We start from the raw sequence: 15,606 nt of genomic DNA, 5'->3' as shown, positions 1-15,606 counted from the left end.
TGTTAACTTTTTTTTATAGTCACAGTAGAAACCAAAAATAAAGCCTACTATTTTCGAACACCTTGCAGTACAAAAAGTGACTGTTTTGACTAGACTGGCACCACTGACACCGCGCACAGGGCCTGCTTCTGCCTTTCTTGTCACTCTCCCCAAACGGGCTTGCAACTGCAGAGATGGCTCACTGGATAAAGCGCTTGCCTTGCAAGCATGAGGAGTGCCACTGGCGTTCAATCCCCAACCCCCATGTAAAAAAGCTAGGGTGGGGCTGGAGGGATGGCTTCATGGTTAAGTCATTTGCCTGCAAAACCAAAAGGACCCAGGTTCAATTCCCCAGGACCCACGTTAGCCAGATGCACAAGGGGGCGCACGCATCTGGAGTTCGTCTGCAGTGGCTGGAGGCCCTGGCATGCCCATTCTCTCTCTCCCTCTTTCTCTGTCAAATAAAATTTAAATCTTTAAATTAAACCAAAAAAAGCTAGGGTGCTTGCAATGCCAGCACTGAGGAGAAAACAGGTTGACTCCCGGGATTCACTGGTTAGTCTTTCTAGTCTAGTGGGTGAGCTCCAGGCCAGTAAGAGACCCTCTGTCAGGAAAGGTGGACAGCATTGCTGAGGTCATCACCCAAAGTTGTCCTTTGGCCTCCACACACACACATGCATGCAAACCCACACTCACATTACAGCAGAAAGGGGTCTGACAGTCTGCATAACCCGGGGCTTTGGAGCATGTGTGTCCTCCCAACCCTCTAGAATTGTGAGGTGGTACTTGGACCGCCTAAGGAATCCTCAGGTGAGGTAGCTGGGGGTGCTGCCCTCTTCTGGGGAAGTAAGACACTACAAGCAACCCGAAGACCACTGCAGTGTCAGTGGAAATGTGTGCTGGAGGCAGAGGGCTTCTTGTTTGTTCATTTTGCTATCCAAGTTAATTTCTCCATTTGAAGATAATAATGGACACCTAGTGGCTTGAATTTTAGTCATTTGTGGTTCAGTTTTATGTTCAGAAAGAATTTTGAGAAAATCCTTCCAAAAAAGCAGCAACAACTAAAACTCACAGGCAAAATGCTTTTATATATTGTCTCTGAGCCATGAGTTCCTCATCTGTAAAATCCAAAATAACCGAACCTGATCAAGTGACTTTGGAAAGAACGTGAGAAAGGGCAGTTTGTTGTTTGGCACCATGCTCAGCAGTCACTGCTTAATAAACGAGGGCCGCTAGTTTTAGCTTTTATTCACTTCATAATCTCTGCAATAATCATTTTACCTTATATAACCACTCCTCTGGAGTTTACAAAAAGAGACTCTATAGAATCTTAGCAACTGCACTTGAGGAAAGAGTATGGGCATGTATACGGTTTTAAATAATCATATACGGCCAAAAAAGGAAACAAGACATTATAAATTTTAAGACTTGTTCATGGAAAACTTGTTTATTAAGATGCTAACTTTTTATATAGTTGTTTCGGTATTTCTTGTGCCCCTGGATATCCCACTGTCTACATTACAATGCTCAAATGACTTAGTTCCTCACTGAATACACGGACCTGTTTCCACAGCCTCCATCCGCCAGATCCACACGGCACTAGCCGGTTGAAGCCACCGCAATTTTAGCAAGTCGCAGAGTCCTGCGTCTCCAGCTTGTGCTACTACACGGCAAATCTTCTTGAAGATGAAGCCAAATGGCCCCAATTCAAAACCTCCATCTGAACCACACTGAGAAACAGAGCAACAGACGAAGCTCTTTTATTCACACAGAGCAAAAATACAGAAATGTTTATTAATTAGTTGTCCACTAGAGAGAGCACACTTTGCTCTTAGAGAAATACTCAGTTGTCAGGAGTTGCTTTTGGAGAATGATCAATAAGCTCCTTATCAGGAGTTGGGTACTGATACCAGGGCCCGTCTCCCCTCTCACGCATCAGCCTTCGAACTTGCTGCTCCTTTAACCTGTAAGAAATGTAATAACAATACTGTGATTCTAGGGATGGAAACTGGGGCAGCCACACTAGGGTCAGTGTGGAAGGTCCTCAAAAAAAAAAAAAAAAATAAAAAATAAATAAATAAATAAAAAGAGAGAGCAGGGATGGTGGTGCATGCCTTTCATCCCAGCACTCAGGAGGCAGAGGTAGGAATTGCCGTGAGTTCAAGGCCACCCTGAGACTACATAGTGAATTCCAGGTCAGCCTGGGCTAGAGTGAAACCCTACCTTGACAAACAAAAACAAAGAAACAAAAATAGAACCACCATATGACCCAGCTATACCATTCTGAGTAAAAATTATATTTTATTATTTTTTTTTCTTTTTTATAGACAGACACACACACACACATGCAAAGAGAAAGAGGGAATGGGAGGCCTTTCAGCCACTGTGAACAAACTCCAGATACGTTCACTTCTTTGTGGGCATGTGTAACACTGCACACTGTGTCACTGTTGCATCTGGCTACGTTGGATTTGGAGGATTCAAACAGGAGTCCTTAGGCTTCGATGGCAAGCGCCTAACTGCTAGGCCATCTCTCCAGCCCTATTTTAAATTTTATTGACAACTTTCACTCATCTACATAACGCACCTTGATTGTAATCTCCTCCCTCAACTCTCTTTTGTTCCCATAAAGTGTATTTTAACATAAAATTTTCTCTAGAAACAGATCTAAGAAATTATTAAATAAGGATGAGACTAGGTGTGGGATGGAAGGAAATGAAGCAGGCTTTCTCATTGAGGGTCTTGACCATGTTGAAACTATTTTGTTTATTTATTTATTTTGGTTTTTGAGGTAGGGTCTCACTGTAGCCCAGGCTGACCTGGAATTCACTCTGTAGCCTCAGGGTAACCTTGAACTCATGGCGATCCTCCTACCTCTGCCTCCGGAGTGCACCACCACACCTGGATGAAACTGTTTTATTAACCCTTCTTGTAATTTACAACCCAAGGAAACCATTTTATCCCCAACCCTTTTCTTACCATAGATCAGCCTTTTCAGCCTCAATTTCAAGAATAGCCATTCCTTTCTCATAATTCTTCTCAGGACTGTCATAGAAAGTACGGGCAATCCATCTTGAGATTGGGTGCTACAAGAGATGGGTTGTTGGAAACAAGTTACTTTCTGGGTATTGCCGGCTTTCCTAGCTGACTACAGCTTAAAATGTCCATTTTAGTCACATAGAACCAGGCCTTTACTGTGCCAACTATTTTATATGTTTTAAATCTTTTTAACCCATTAAATAGATACTATTTTTACTCTCATTTAAAAGATTACATGAAGGACTGCAGAGATGGCTTAACAGTTAAGGTGCTTGCCTGCAAGGCCCAAGGATCTTGCTTTTATTCCCCAGGAACCATGTAAGCCAGATGCACAAGGTGGTGCATGCATCTGGAGTTCGTTTACAGTGGCTAGAAGCCCTGGTACGCCAATTCTCTCTCATTCTCTCTCTCTTTCAAATAAATAAATTAATTTAATTAAATTTTAAAAAAAAGATTACATGGAGCTGGAGAGATAGCTCAGTAGTTAAAGGCACTTGCTTTGTAAAGACTGTCAGCCTGAGTTCAATTTCTCAGCCACTCACATAAAGCCAAACAATTTTGGTGCACCCAAACTGACACATGTGCATACACACATGCAAATAATTTTTTAGCATTTATTTTTACTTATGTATTTGAGAGAGAGACAGGCAGATAGAAAATGGAAGCATCAGGGCCTCCAGCTGCTACAAACAAATTCCAGGCATTCCAGGCACAAGTGCCATCTTGTGCATCTGTCTTACATGGTTCCTGGAGAATTGAACCTGGGTCCTTGGGCTTTGCAGGCAAGCACCTTAACTGATAAATCAGCCCTCAGAATGTTCTACACACGCACATGTGCACACACTGCACGCCTGCCTACACGCATACCCTACACACGCACGTGCGCATGCTGCACGCCTCCCTACACACATACCCTACACAGGCACGTGCACACGCTACACGCCTCCCTATGCACATACCCTACACACGCACGTGTGCACGCTGCACGCCTCCCTACACACATACCCTACACACGCACGTGCACACGCTACACGCCTCCCTACGCACATACCCTACACACGCACGTGTGCACGCTGCACGCCTCCCTACACACATACCCTACACACACGTGTGCATGCTGCACGCCTCCCTACACACATACCCTACACATGCACGTGTGCACGCTGCACGCCTCCCTACACGCATATCCTACACATGCACATGCACATGCACCACGCCTCCCTACGCACATACCCTACACACGCACGTGTGCACGCTGCACGCCTCCCTACACACATACTCTACACACACGTGTGCACGCTGCACGCCTCCCTACACACATACCCTACACACGCACGTGTGCACGCTGCACGCCTCCCTACATGCATACCCTGCACACGCACGTGTGCACGCTGCACGCCTCCCTACGCACATACCCTACACACACGTGTGCACGCTGCATGCCTCCCTACACACATACCCTACACACACGTGTGCACGCTGCATGCCTCCCTACGCACATACCCTACACACACGTGTGCACGCTGCACGCCTCCCTACACGCATACCCACACACGCACGTGCGCACGCTGCACGCCTCCCTACGCACATACCCTACACACGCACGTGCGCACGCTGCACACCTCCCTACGCACATACCCTACACACACGTGTGCACGCTGCACGCCTCCCTACACACATACCCTACACACGTGTGCACGCTGCACGCCTCCCTACGCACATACCCTACACACGCACGTGCACACGCTACACGCCTCCCTACACGCATACCCTGCACACACATGTGCGCACTGCACGCCTCCCACATACATACTCTACACACTACATGCTTCCCTACACACATACATGCGTATGTGCACACACTGCATCCTCCCCACCTGTATGCTCTACACACACATATGTACACATACTGTACACCTCCCTACATGCATAGTCTACACACGCACACATGCCCACACTGCAGTCTTGAGATGCATTCTCTACACATGCAAAAATGCACAAATTTCACGCCTCCCTACATGCATACTCTACAAATGCATACATGTACACACTTCAGCCAGCCTACACTCATTCTCTACACACATATATACGTGTACACATCGCATGCCTCCTACACATATATCTACACACACACATGTGCACACGCTGTATGTCTCTCTACACATATTCTCTATACATGCACATGCAGAAACTCTCAAGAGTACTTGTTTAAATGTCAGAAATCTATCAGTCTACTTGATATAAAAAACTGAATATAAAACTATATCCTAACTGTCTAAAAGGAGGATGATGAAAAGAGATTATGATCATGGCATATCGTCTACATTTATACGTTCTCAATAATTTTTTTTTTAAAGAGAGAGACTAGTTGGGAAAACAGGGATTCACTGAGGGGAGGAATTGAGAGGGGAAGGCTGGGTGGTGGGAGGGGATTATGATCGTGGTATATTGCCTATATGTATGCAAGTTGTCAATAAAATTTTTAAAAAACTGAATGATCTACCTCATGTAAAGGTGATGCATGAACATATGTAATAAAATACTTTTAAAATAAATTTAAAAGAAAAGATTCACATTAACTAGTACAACTAGCAGAAGGTAATTTTCAGTGAACTATACAGACCTTGTAGTATTCCCAGTGCTCTGGGATATAGCCTTCTGGGATTTCTGCTAACTCAGCTTCACCTAGTAAGAGAAAATGGTAATGTTCAACCTCAGCATTAAGTGTTTATAATATTAGGGCTGGAGAGATGGCTTAGAGGTTAAAACGTTTGCATGCGAAACCAAAGGACCCAGGTTCAATTCCCCAGGACCCATGTAAGCCAGATGCACAAAGGACACATGTGTCTGGAGTTCGTTTGCAGTGGCTAGAGGCCCTGGCGTGCCCATTCTATCTCTGTCTGTCTCTCTTCTCTCTATCTCTCTCTGTGCTTGCAAATAAACAAATTAAAATTTAAAAAGGATTTGTTTTATTTAAAAAAGAGTTTATAATATTAGCCAGTATGGTGGCACACACCTGTAATCCCAGCTGAGGTAGAACTGCCATGAGTTTGAGGACAGCTTGGGCTAGAGTGGGCAGGGAGGGAGGAAGGGGAAGTTTAGAATATTAATTCCTCAGCAACAAAGTAGGAAACCTACTTTATGCAGTCAAGGATTTGTTTGTTTGTTTATTTTCAAGGTAGAGTCTCGCTCTGTAGTTCCAGGCTGGCCGTGAACTCCCAGCAAACCTCCTACCTCAGCCTCCTGAGTGCTGGGATTTAAGGTATGCACCACCACACCCAACAGTATTAAAGGATTTTTACTTCTTTTATGTGTACCGATGATCCAATTTTCTAAATTCCATAGTTGAAACTCTATACAATCAGGAGGTATTTTTAGCCATCTTCCAAGAGTAGGTCATAATCTCCAATATCAATCAATGAGTTTCCCATATTGTTTTTATACAAAGTATAATAAGACACATTAGAGAAACAAAATTGAAGGTTCAAGAAGAAAAGCTAGCATTTAATACTGTTCAGAAGGTCTTCTGTGGAAATCTGAGGCTTGCAGTTAGTTCAGTTTCTAAAGCCATAGGCTCACATACTCTAGGAAGAATTTTTTAAACGGCTTTTGGCCTCTTTTCTCACCGTTTACTTTTCCTTATTCTACCTGCCAGAGCCGGTTTGGGGGAGGCAGGAAAAGGAAGGTGAGGCTTCCGGGAGCCTCCCACACGGCCTCTGTACTGATGTCCCCAGCAGCTCGCCTGCTACACGTCCAGTCCCCAGCACGCGCTGCCATTCTAAAAGCCATGAAGCCTTTAGAAGGTGAACGTAGCTGGCAGTAGGTCACTAGGGACAGACCTTTACGGGCTAAGCCTGCTTCCTCTGCTTACTGGTGCTCCTTCTGCTACAGGAGAGCTCCCCCTCTACGATGAACTAAAATCGCTCTGGAGTTGTGAGCCCAGATAAACCTTTCCTCCCTGTTTAGGTCAAGCAATGCAAATACGATGCCCTTTTAAACATTAGAACATGTTATACAAGTTTACCAGTTTGATGACGCATGGACTAAATGTGAGGACTTACCAATAAATATGTTCACCCATGTTATGCCAATCAACACTGGAACCCCAGTCAGTAAAAGGTAGAATTTCTGTTAGGATAAAGAAATAAAAAGTTGTTCTCATGGCCATTTCCTATGTCTCTTCACCTGAATCATCCTTAGAGGACTTTCTTAAACTTTGTGCTAAATAAATGGGAACAAGGGTCAAATGATTGATTTCTGTGGCATTCTTTTGACCTAGATTGTATTTATCACCAAAAATGAAAATTAAAAATCAGGATTAATTGCATAAATACAACATAATAAAGATGAAGTAACTCCTATTTTTTTAAATTAAAGCAGTAAAAGAAGTGCTTGTATTAAGAACACAGGGCCGGGTCAGGCGCTGTGGCGCACACCTTTAATCCCAGCACTTGGGAGGCAGAGGTAGGAGGACTGCCATGAACTGGAGGCTACCCACAGACTACATAGTGAATTCTGGGTCAGCCTGGGCTAGAGTGAGACCCTACCTCAAAAAAAAAAGAGCGCGCGCGAGAGAGAGAGCGGGGGGGGGGGGGGGGGGGGGGGGAGGGGGGGAGGGGGGAGGGAGGGAGAACACAGGGTAAACATATTAGAACAACTCTATCTACTGAACAGTCTTTGGAATGGTTGTGAAAAGAGAAGCTGGCCAGGTGTGGTGGTCCATGCTTGGGATTCTAGCACTGGGGAGGTGGAGGCAGGAAGAATCCAAAGGTTAAGGTCATCCTCAGCTACATATGGAGTTCCAAGGGCCATCCATATCAAAACCCTGACCTGGCATTTTTCAGCCCTGAGCTACAGGCAAACAGTCCTGTACAGCGAGGGTCTATGCACTCAGTCAGTATTTCCAAATAACAGAAATTTAAAAATCACATACCAAAATAGAGCTCCTTAATTAAAGATCTCTTTCAATGAGTTCTTTGGTAATTAAACAAAAATACTTTAGTAATACATGGAGTAGGGAGATGGCTCAGCAGTTCAAGGCATGTTTGCAAAGTCTGATGGCCCAGTTCAATTCCCCAGTACCCACATAAAGCCAGATGCACACAATGGCACATGCATCTGGAGTTCTTTTGCAGTAGCAAAAGGCCCCAACTCTCTCAAATAAATAAATATTTAAAGATATATTTTAATAATACAAAAAACCTCACATAATTTTACTTTCTTAAGTTTCATAAATCTGCACTCCCCCACCCCGGATAGTGGGCGGAGGCTGGACTCTTAAGGGCTGATACAGACATGCTACAGTTACACCGGCCCCATCCTGCAGATACATCTTTTCACCCTTATACCAGAGAACGCACAATAGACTTCAAAACACCATGACCCTGAGAAGAATGGCTCAAGTCCTACCTCCAGTCAGTCTGAAACTTCTCTTGACAAAAAGGTTCTCTAACTTAAAAGAAGATTCAGTAACAAATCAGATATTACTATACACTCTGAATCCCTTCTAAGAAACATGAATTTTAAAATGAACAATGTCTCCTAAACAGGCAGACAAGTGATACTTTGTGCAAAGATTTCAGTTCAATAAGATGTTTTAACTCACCAGCAACTTTAAAAACCGATTGTCGTAGAATGAAGATGTTTTGATGATGAATAGTTTGCTGTGGTCTCCACTGTGTCGAACAGGAGCTACAAGGATGAAAGTGAAAGGGGGCTGTTTCACACAAGGATCAAGTAGGAATATCATCAATGCATTGTGGGGTGAGATTAGATTATAAGAAAATACAGATATATAACTTTTTTAAATGAAATAAGACTTTTAAATACTAATTTTTATTTGAGTACTAAGGCCAGGGTGGGCAGGACATCTTCTGTTCTAAAACAGAGCTCTCTTCATTATTTTATTATTGTTATTTTTGGCAGTAATAGATGAATTCCAGGGTCTTATGTGTGCTGGAAAGTGTTCTACAACTCTTCAGTTCTCTTCATACTAATTCATTGTCAAAGAAACATCTACGGCTGGGGAAATAGCTTAGTGGTTAAGGCCTTTGCCTGTGAAGCCTAAGGACCCAGGTTCAATTTCCCAGTACCCACAAAAGCTAGATGCTAGATGTGGTGGTTGGAAGCCCTGACACCCATTCTCTCTCTCTGCCTTTCCCTCTCTCTCTCAAATAACTAGGTAAATAAATAAAAAAGAAACAACTAATAATTAGGGGCTGGAAAGATGGCTCAGCATTAAAAGTGCTTGCTCGCAAAGACTGCTGGGCGTGGTTCGATTTTCCAGTACCCATGGAAAACTGAATGCACAAAATGGTACATATATCTGGTGTTTGTATGCAGTGGCAAGCAAGAAGCTCTGGCACCCCACACTCTCTCTCAAGTAAATAAATAAATTAATTAATGAAAAATGAAACACCTGGGGCTGGAGAGATGGCTTAGTGGTTAAGCGCTTGCCTGTGAAGCCTAAGGACCCCAGTTCAAGGCTCGATTCCCCAGGATCCACGTTAGCCAGATGCATAAGGGGGCGCACGCATCTGGAGTTTGTTTGCAGTGGCTGGAGGCCCTGGTGCTCCCATTCTCTCTATCTGCCTCTTTCTCTGTCTGTCACTGTCAAATAAATAAAAAAAAATTTTAAATAAAAAATTAAAATTAAAATGAAACACCTGGCAACCATTCCCACAGTTTCAAAAGCAAGCAGGAAGGGCGGATACCCTTGACAAGCTGCTCACTTTGTGTCCTCTGCACAACTGTGCTAAAGCGGTAAAGAACTTCAGGTTATGCCAATTCTTTTTTTTTTTCATAGAAAGAGCAAGAGTGAGAGCAACAGCAAGAGAGAGAAGGGGGGGAGGGGGGAGAAAGAGAGAGAGAGGGAGGGAGGGAGGGAGGGAGGGAGGGAGGGAGGGAGGGAGAGAGAGAGAGAGAGAGAGAGAGAGAGAGAGAGAGAGAGAGAGAGAGAGAGAGAATGAATCCGCGCACCAGGGCCACAGCTACATCAATGGAACTCCAGATGCTTGCGCCACCGAGTGTGCATGTTCAACAACTAAACGCTTGTGTCACCTCTGTGCATCTGGCTTACGTGGGATCCAGAGAGAGACTGAACCCGGGTCCCTAGGCTTCATAGGCAAGTGCCAAGTGCCTTAACTGCTAAGCCATCTCTCCAGCCCCAATTCTTTTTATAAAAATATATATTTTTATTTATTTGAGAAAGAGACAGAGAGAGAGGGAGAGAGAGAAGGAGGGAGGGAGGGAGAGAGGGAGGGAGAGAAAGAGAGAGGGAAGGAGGGAGGGAGTAAGAGAGGAAGGGAATGAGAACGGGTGTGCCAAGGCCTCCAGCAACTGCAAACAAACTCCCGATAGGTCCTGGGGAATCGAACCTGGGTCCTTTGGCTTTGTAGGCAAGCGCCTTAACCACTAAGCCATCCCTCCAGCCCAAGTTATGTCAATTCTTATAAGGGAATATAAATTAGGAGGCCACTGCCAAATAAATAGAAAGAACCTGCAGTATTTATCAACAAATATCCAGCAGGAATTTGACTTGGAGGAGAGAGAGAGAAAAATAGAGAGAGAGAGAGACAGAGAGAAGGAAAGTTTTGTGTTGTTTCAACCACAATAATCAAAACTGGCCACTGACTTTCCCTACTTCCTAATAATTGTATGGGCTAAACAATGTTAGTGCTCTTCCTGGTTATCATTTATCAATGACAAGTAAAAAAAAAAATACACTCACAAAAAAAAAAAAACATTCAACAGCACTCATCACTAAGGAAACACATATGAACACTAATGAGATCCCCCTGTATACCCATTAGGATGTTACTATTTTTAAAAGCCAGATGAGAACTTGGAAAAACTAAACCACATGTACACTGCTGGTGAGGACGCAAAATGGTGTAGCAGCTGTGGAAAACAGTATGATGGTTCCTTGAAAAGAGATTTATGATGTGGTAGCAATACTCCTCTTCTGGGAACACACCCCGAAGAACGGAAGGCAGGACCTCAGAGACATGCTCTGATGTCATGTGCACATTATTCACAATAGCTGGCACCCAGAAGAAACCCAAGTTTCCACTGACAAATGACCAGATAAGGACTCAGTGACACAGTGGGTTCCACACACTTACGCTCCACCAACACAAGTATTTGAAACAGCACTGCACCTGGACTGAACACACATTGTCCCCCGAACAGCACAGCAACTATTCACTAGTACTGCACGGCATTACCATCAAGAATCTAGAGAAGATATAAAATGCATAGCAGGAGTGCACTGGCTACATGCATACACTAAGACACTGTGCAAGAGATGAGCAACAAGGACCTTGGTATCTGAGTGGCCTGGAGCGAATCCCTGTAGATCCTGAGGCACAAATGTACATCCCTGCCAATGGTTGTTATTTAGATTTGAAAAACCTGGGAGCTGGAGAGATTGCTCAGTGGTTAAAGCTGCTTGCTTTCAAAGCCTGCTGGCCCTGGTTCGATTCCCCGGTACCCACATAAAACCAGATGCACAAAGTGGTGTATTTGCAGTTTATCTGCAGTGGCAAGAGGTCCTGGCATGACCATTCTCGACCCCCCACCTTTGAGGATGTTATATTAACTGATATAAGCCAGACACAAAATAATGATTCCACATTTATGAGGTAAAAAAGTCAAAACTATACAGTCAGGTAGTAGAATGGTTGTCAGAGGCTAATGGGGAGTCATTATTGAGCAGGAAAAGTTAGTTTGCAAAATGCAAAGAGTTATGAAGCTGGATGACAGAGACGGTAGTACAACACTACGAATACATTCAATAACAAGCTCACACTTACAGATGGATAAGATGGTCAATTATGCTGGGTCTGATGACACAAGCCTATAGTTCTAGCTACTTAGAAGGCTGAGGTAGGAGGATCATAAGTTCAAATCCAGCCTATGTTAACACAGTGAGTTCAAGACTAGGCTGCACAATTTGGTGAGACATGGTCTCAAAATAATAATAATAATAATAATGCAAAAAAATAGGGCTGGAGAGATGGTTTCAGTGGTGAAGGCACTTGCCTGCAAAGCCAAAGAACCCAGGTTCAATTCCCTAGTACCCACATAAAAGCCAGATGCACATAGTGGCACATGCATCTGGAGTTTGTTTGCAGTGGCTAGAGGCCCTGGTTCATCCAATCTCTCTCTCACACTTTTTATTTGTTAGAGAGAAGAGTGGGAGAGAGAGAGAGTGTGTGTGAGTGTGAGAGAGAATGAGAATGGGCACAACAGGGCCCCTAGCCACTGCAAATGAACTCCAGACACATGTGCCACCATATGCATATGGTTTATGTGGGTTCTGGGGAAATGAACCTGGGTCCTTACATTTCACAGGCAAGCACCTTAACTGCTAAGCCATCTCTCCAGCCCCACTCTCTTTATCTGCCTCTTTCTCTCTGTCATAAATGAATAAATAAATAAATACAGGGAAAAGGGCTGGCAGGGGGTATACAGGTTAGTGACAAAGTACTTACCTAGCACATGCAAGGTCTTAAATTTAATCACCAGTACAAAAAGAAAAAAAAAAATGAAATAAATGGCATATTTCACCAACCATGTGAGGGTTGGTGCAATGACTGTAACTTAGAAAACAGCTCACAGTCCACAGAGCTCCCAATCAATGCTCACACGTCTGTGCTCTGGCTGTCCTTAGACTTCAGTACCACCCTCTCAGGATCCTTTCTAAGACAGTAAAAATGCTATGCTACGACTGGATTAATGTAGAATACCATCTGAACTGAAAGATTATGTATTCAGAAACATTAGCCTTTAAAAAAGAAAGTTATAGAGCCAGAGGGATGGCTTAGCAGCTAAGGCGTTTGCCTACAAAGCCAAAGGACCCAGGTTTGATTCTCCAGGACCCACGTTAGCCAGATGCACAAGGGGGTGCACATGTCTGGAATTCATTTGCAGTGGCGGGAGGCCCTGGCATACCCATTTCTTCTCTCTCTCTTTCCCTCCCTCCCTCCTCTTTCTCTGTCAAATAAATAAAAATAAAATAAAATAAAAAGAAAGTTATAGCCAGATGTGCTGATGCACACCCTTAATCCCAGCACTTGGGAGACAGAGATAGGCAGATTGCCATGAACTCGAGGCAAACCTGAGATTACATAGCAAATGCTAGGTCAGCCTGGACTAGACAGCCTACCTCAAAAAATCTTACAGGCTAGAGAGATTGTTCAGTGGTTAAGGTGCTTGCCTGCAAAGCCTAATGACTCAAGTTTGATTCCCCAGGACCCACATAAAGCCAGACGCACACAGTAGTTCATGTGTCTGGAGTTTGTTTGCGCTGACTAGAGGCCCTGGCACGCCCATTCTCATATTCATTCATTCTCTCTCTTTGCAAATAAATAAATAAAAATTTTAAAAAAGCAAAAACATTTTTGTAGACTCCTAAAACCATCATGAACTCTATGGGCAGAGTAACTACTGTGCCTAATGAATATGCAGGCCTGTTTTGTATTAGGACAGCCTCAGCAATCATGGGCTTCTATCAACCCTACTTCTTATCTGTGGGGCTAGAAGCTGTGTCAGGTGGAATCTGTCAAGAACATGGTGACTTCAAGGTTCTTGGTTGCCCACCAGAACTAATGGTATGACCCTATTGGTAAAGACTCCACATGCTTGGGCTGCAGGTCACTAAAAGTCAAGCTAGAGCTGAGCTGGAAACCTCCCTGTTGACTACCTGTCAGGATGCTGGAAAGAGCTATGCAGCCTGTTGGGAGAGAAGGCATCAATGGTCTTACTATCAATGGACCCTGGAAGCCTTAAGATTGGCCAGATAGGCCAAATGTACCAACTGATGCAGTCGTGGCGTGTCTGTTTGGGGGAAAACCAAAGGTTCTCTGGTTGCACTGGAGGCCTGCTCCATAGGAGGGAATTCATACCTTGTACTAAAAATCTTGTGAAGGGCTGGAGAGCTGGCTTACCGGTTAAGGCACTTGCTCTCAAAGCCAAAACACCCTGGTTCCATTCCCCACGACCCACATATGCCAGACACACAAGATGCCTCATGCATCTAGAGTTTGTTTGCAGTGGCTGAAAGCCCTGGTGTGCCCATTTACCTCTCTCAAATAAATAAAAAATTAAAAAGGGCTGGAGGGATGGCTTAGTGGTTAAGGTGCTTTCCTGCAAAGCCAAAGGACCCAGGTTCAATTCCCCAGGACCCATGTTAGCCAGATGCACAAGGGGCGCATGCATTTGGAGTTCGTTTGCAGTGCCTGGAAGCCCTATTGCGCCCATTCTCTTTCTCTTTTTCTAATAAATTATTTTTAAAAATTTTAAATATAAAAACCAACTCAAAAGCCTACAGCTGGGGAGGTCATAAGCCCTACGGGGTAAAACTACTTCTGTTATCTACCTAAATGCATATATTATACCCTCCAAACTGCCCTCTAAACACTTATGTTTATGCCCATAGGTTAATGTTATGCTCACGTTTGGTCTTATCTTGTCAGATGGTGGTGACCACTGGGGTGACTCAAAACTCTGCATAGTGCTGGGAAGAAGTAACAGTGGAATGTTCAGCACTGAGACATTTCTATCACACCGTCCAAGGCTCAGAGAACATTGGTGAAGAGGTGGCAGAAAGAGCCAAAGGAAAGACAGGACAGCTTACAATGCTGTTTTACAGACACAAAGTGGCCTCACAGTGACTGAGGCTAACTACACAAGACCTGCACGATAGGAGGAAAAACAATGATGACATCAAAAGAGAAGAGAGACTAATTGTAAACAAGAAAAGATTCAGTGGAGGGGGATTTGGGAGGACCTGGGAGGGGATTATGATCATGCATATTGTTTATACTCGTGGAAGTTTTTAATAAAAAGTCAAAAAAAAAAAAAAAAGAATGCGGTGCCTTGAGTGTGGTGACTCACGTCTGTAATCCTTGCAACTCGGGGCCTGAGGCAGGATGGCGGCAAGTTGGGGAGCCTGTCTCAAAAACAAGGCGCCCAGGGCCGTTACAGACAGGTCGCAGCTCTGCGCCTGGCTGGCGTGGAGAACGGCCAAGCGCGTTACCAGTGCTGCCTAGCGGGACACGCCTGCGGGGTTACTCGTGCAGGGCGCCAGCCCTTCCGAACGCCCCGGGCCCACAACCCGCCCGAGCCGCCCGCGGATCCGTCCAAGGTCACCCGGGAGCCGTCCTCCCGTCTCTCCTGCCGCCCCTCGGTCCGCGGAGTCGCCCAAGGCCAGCACTCACCAACAGCCTTCGGAAAGCTCCGCGTGAGAAAGCCTCCGACTGCGAGTCGGCTGCCTACCCGGCGGGCACACACAGCTGTCAGCGCGGTGGCCGAAGCCCGCCGCAACAAGCTCATGCCCACCATGGCTAGGCCGGGCACGGGAGGAAGCGGGCAGAGTAACGGGAGCCGCGAAGGTCAATCTTCCAGGGAGGGCGAAGGCGGGGCGTGTCCATATTGAGTGAGGGCGAAGGCGAAATGTGGCCATATTGAGTGAGGGCAAGGATCTGTGACTGTTCTCTTTACCGGTCGGCCCCAGAAAACGGAAGTGACGTATAGGCCGAGGTGGGAGGGGGGAAAGAGTAACGGAAAGTGAAAGTGGCACTCTTA

The 15,606-nt window shown here is 44.9% G+C and overlaps 1 protein-coding gene across 1 annotated transcript; it reads right to left on the bottom strand.

Annotated features, from left to right (window-relative positions):
* Positions 1-1,723: 1,723 nt before the first annotated feature.
* On the bottom strand, positions 1,724-15,398 carry Ndufb5 (NADH:ubiquinone oxidoreductase subunit B5). Its single transcript, XM_004652318.2, has 6 exons — positions 15,240-15,398; positions 8,624-8,709; positions 7,080-7,146; positions 5,642-5,703; positions 2,959-3,065; positions 1,724-1,943 (listed from the first exon to the last, which is right to left on the bottom strand). The coding sequence occupies exons 1-6, from the start codon at positions 15,361-15,363 to the stop codon at positions 1,823-1,825; spliced, it is 567 nt and encodes a 188-aa protein (XP_004652375.1). The 5' UTR covers positions 15,364-15,398; the 3' UTR covers positions 1,724-1,822.
* Positions 15,399-15,606: the final 208 nt, after the last annotated feature.

Source organism: Jaculus jaculus, chromosome 11, assembly GCF_020740685.1.
Source record: "Jaculus jaculus isolate mJacJac1 chromosome 11, mJacJac1.mat.Y.cur, whole genome shotgun sequence".
Taxonomy (NCBI): domain Eukaryota; kingdom Metazoa; phylum Chordata; class Mammalia; order Rodentia; family Dipodidae; genus Jaculus; species Jaculus jaculus.
This window is presented reverse-complemented; position numbering and strand designations above follow the sequence as displayed.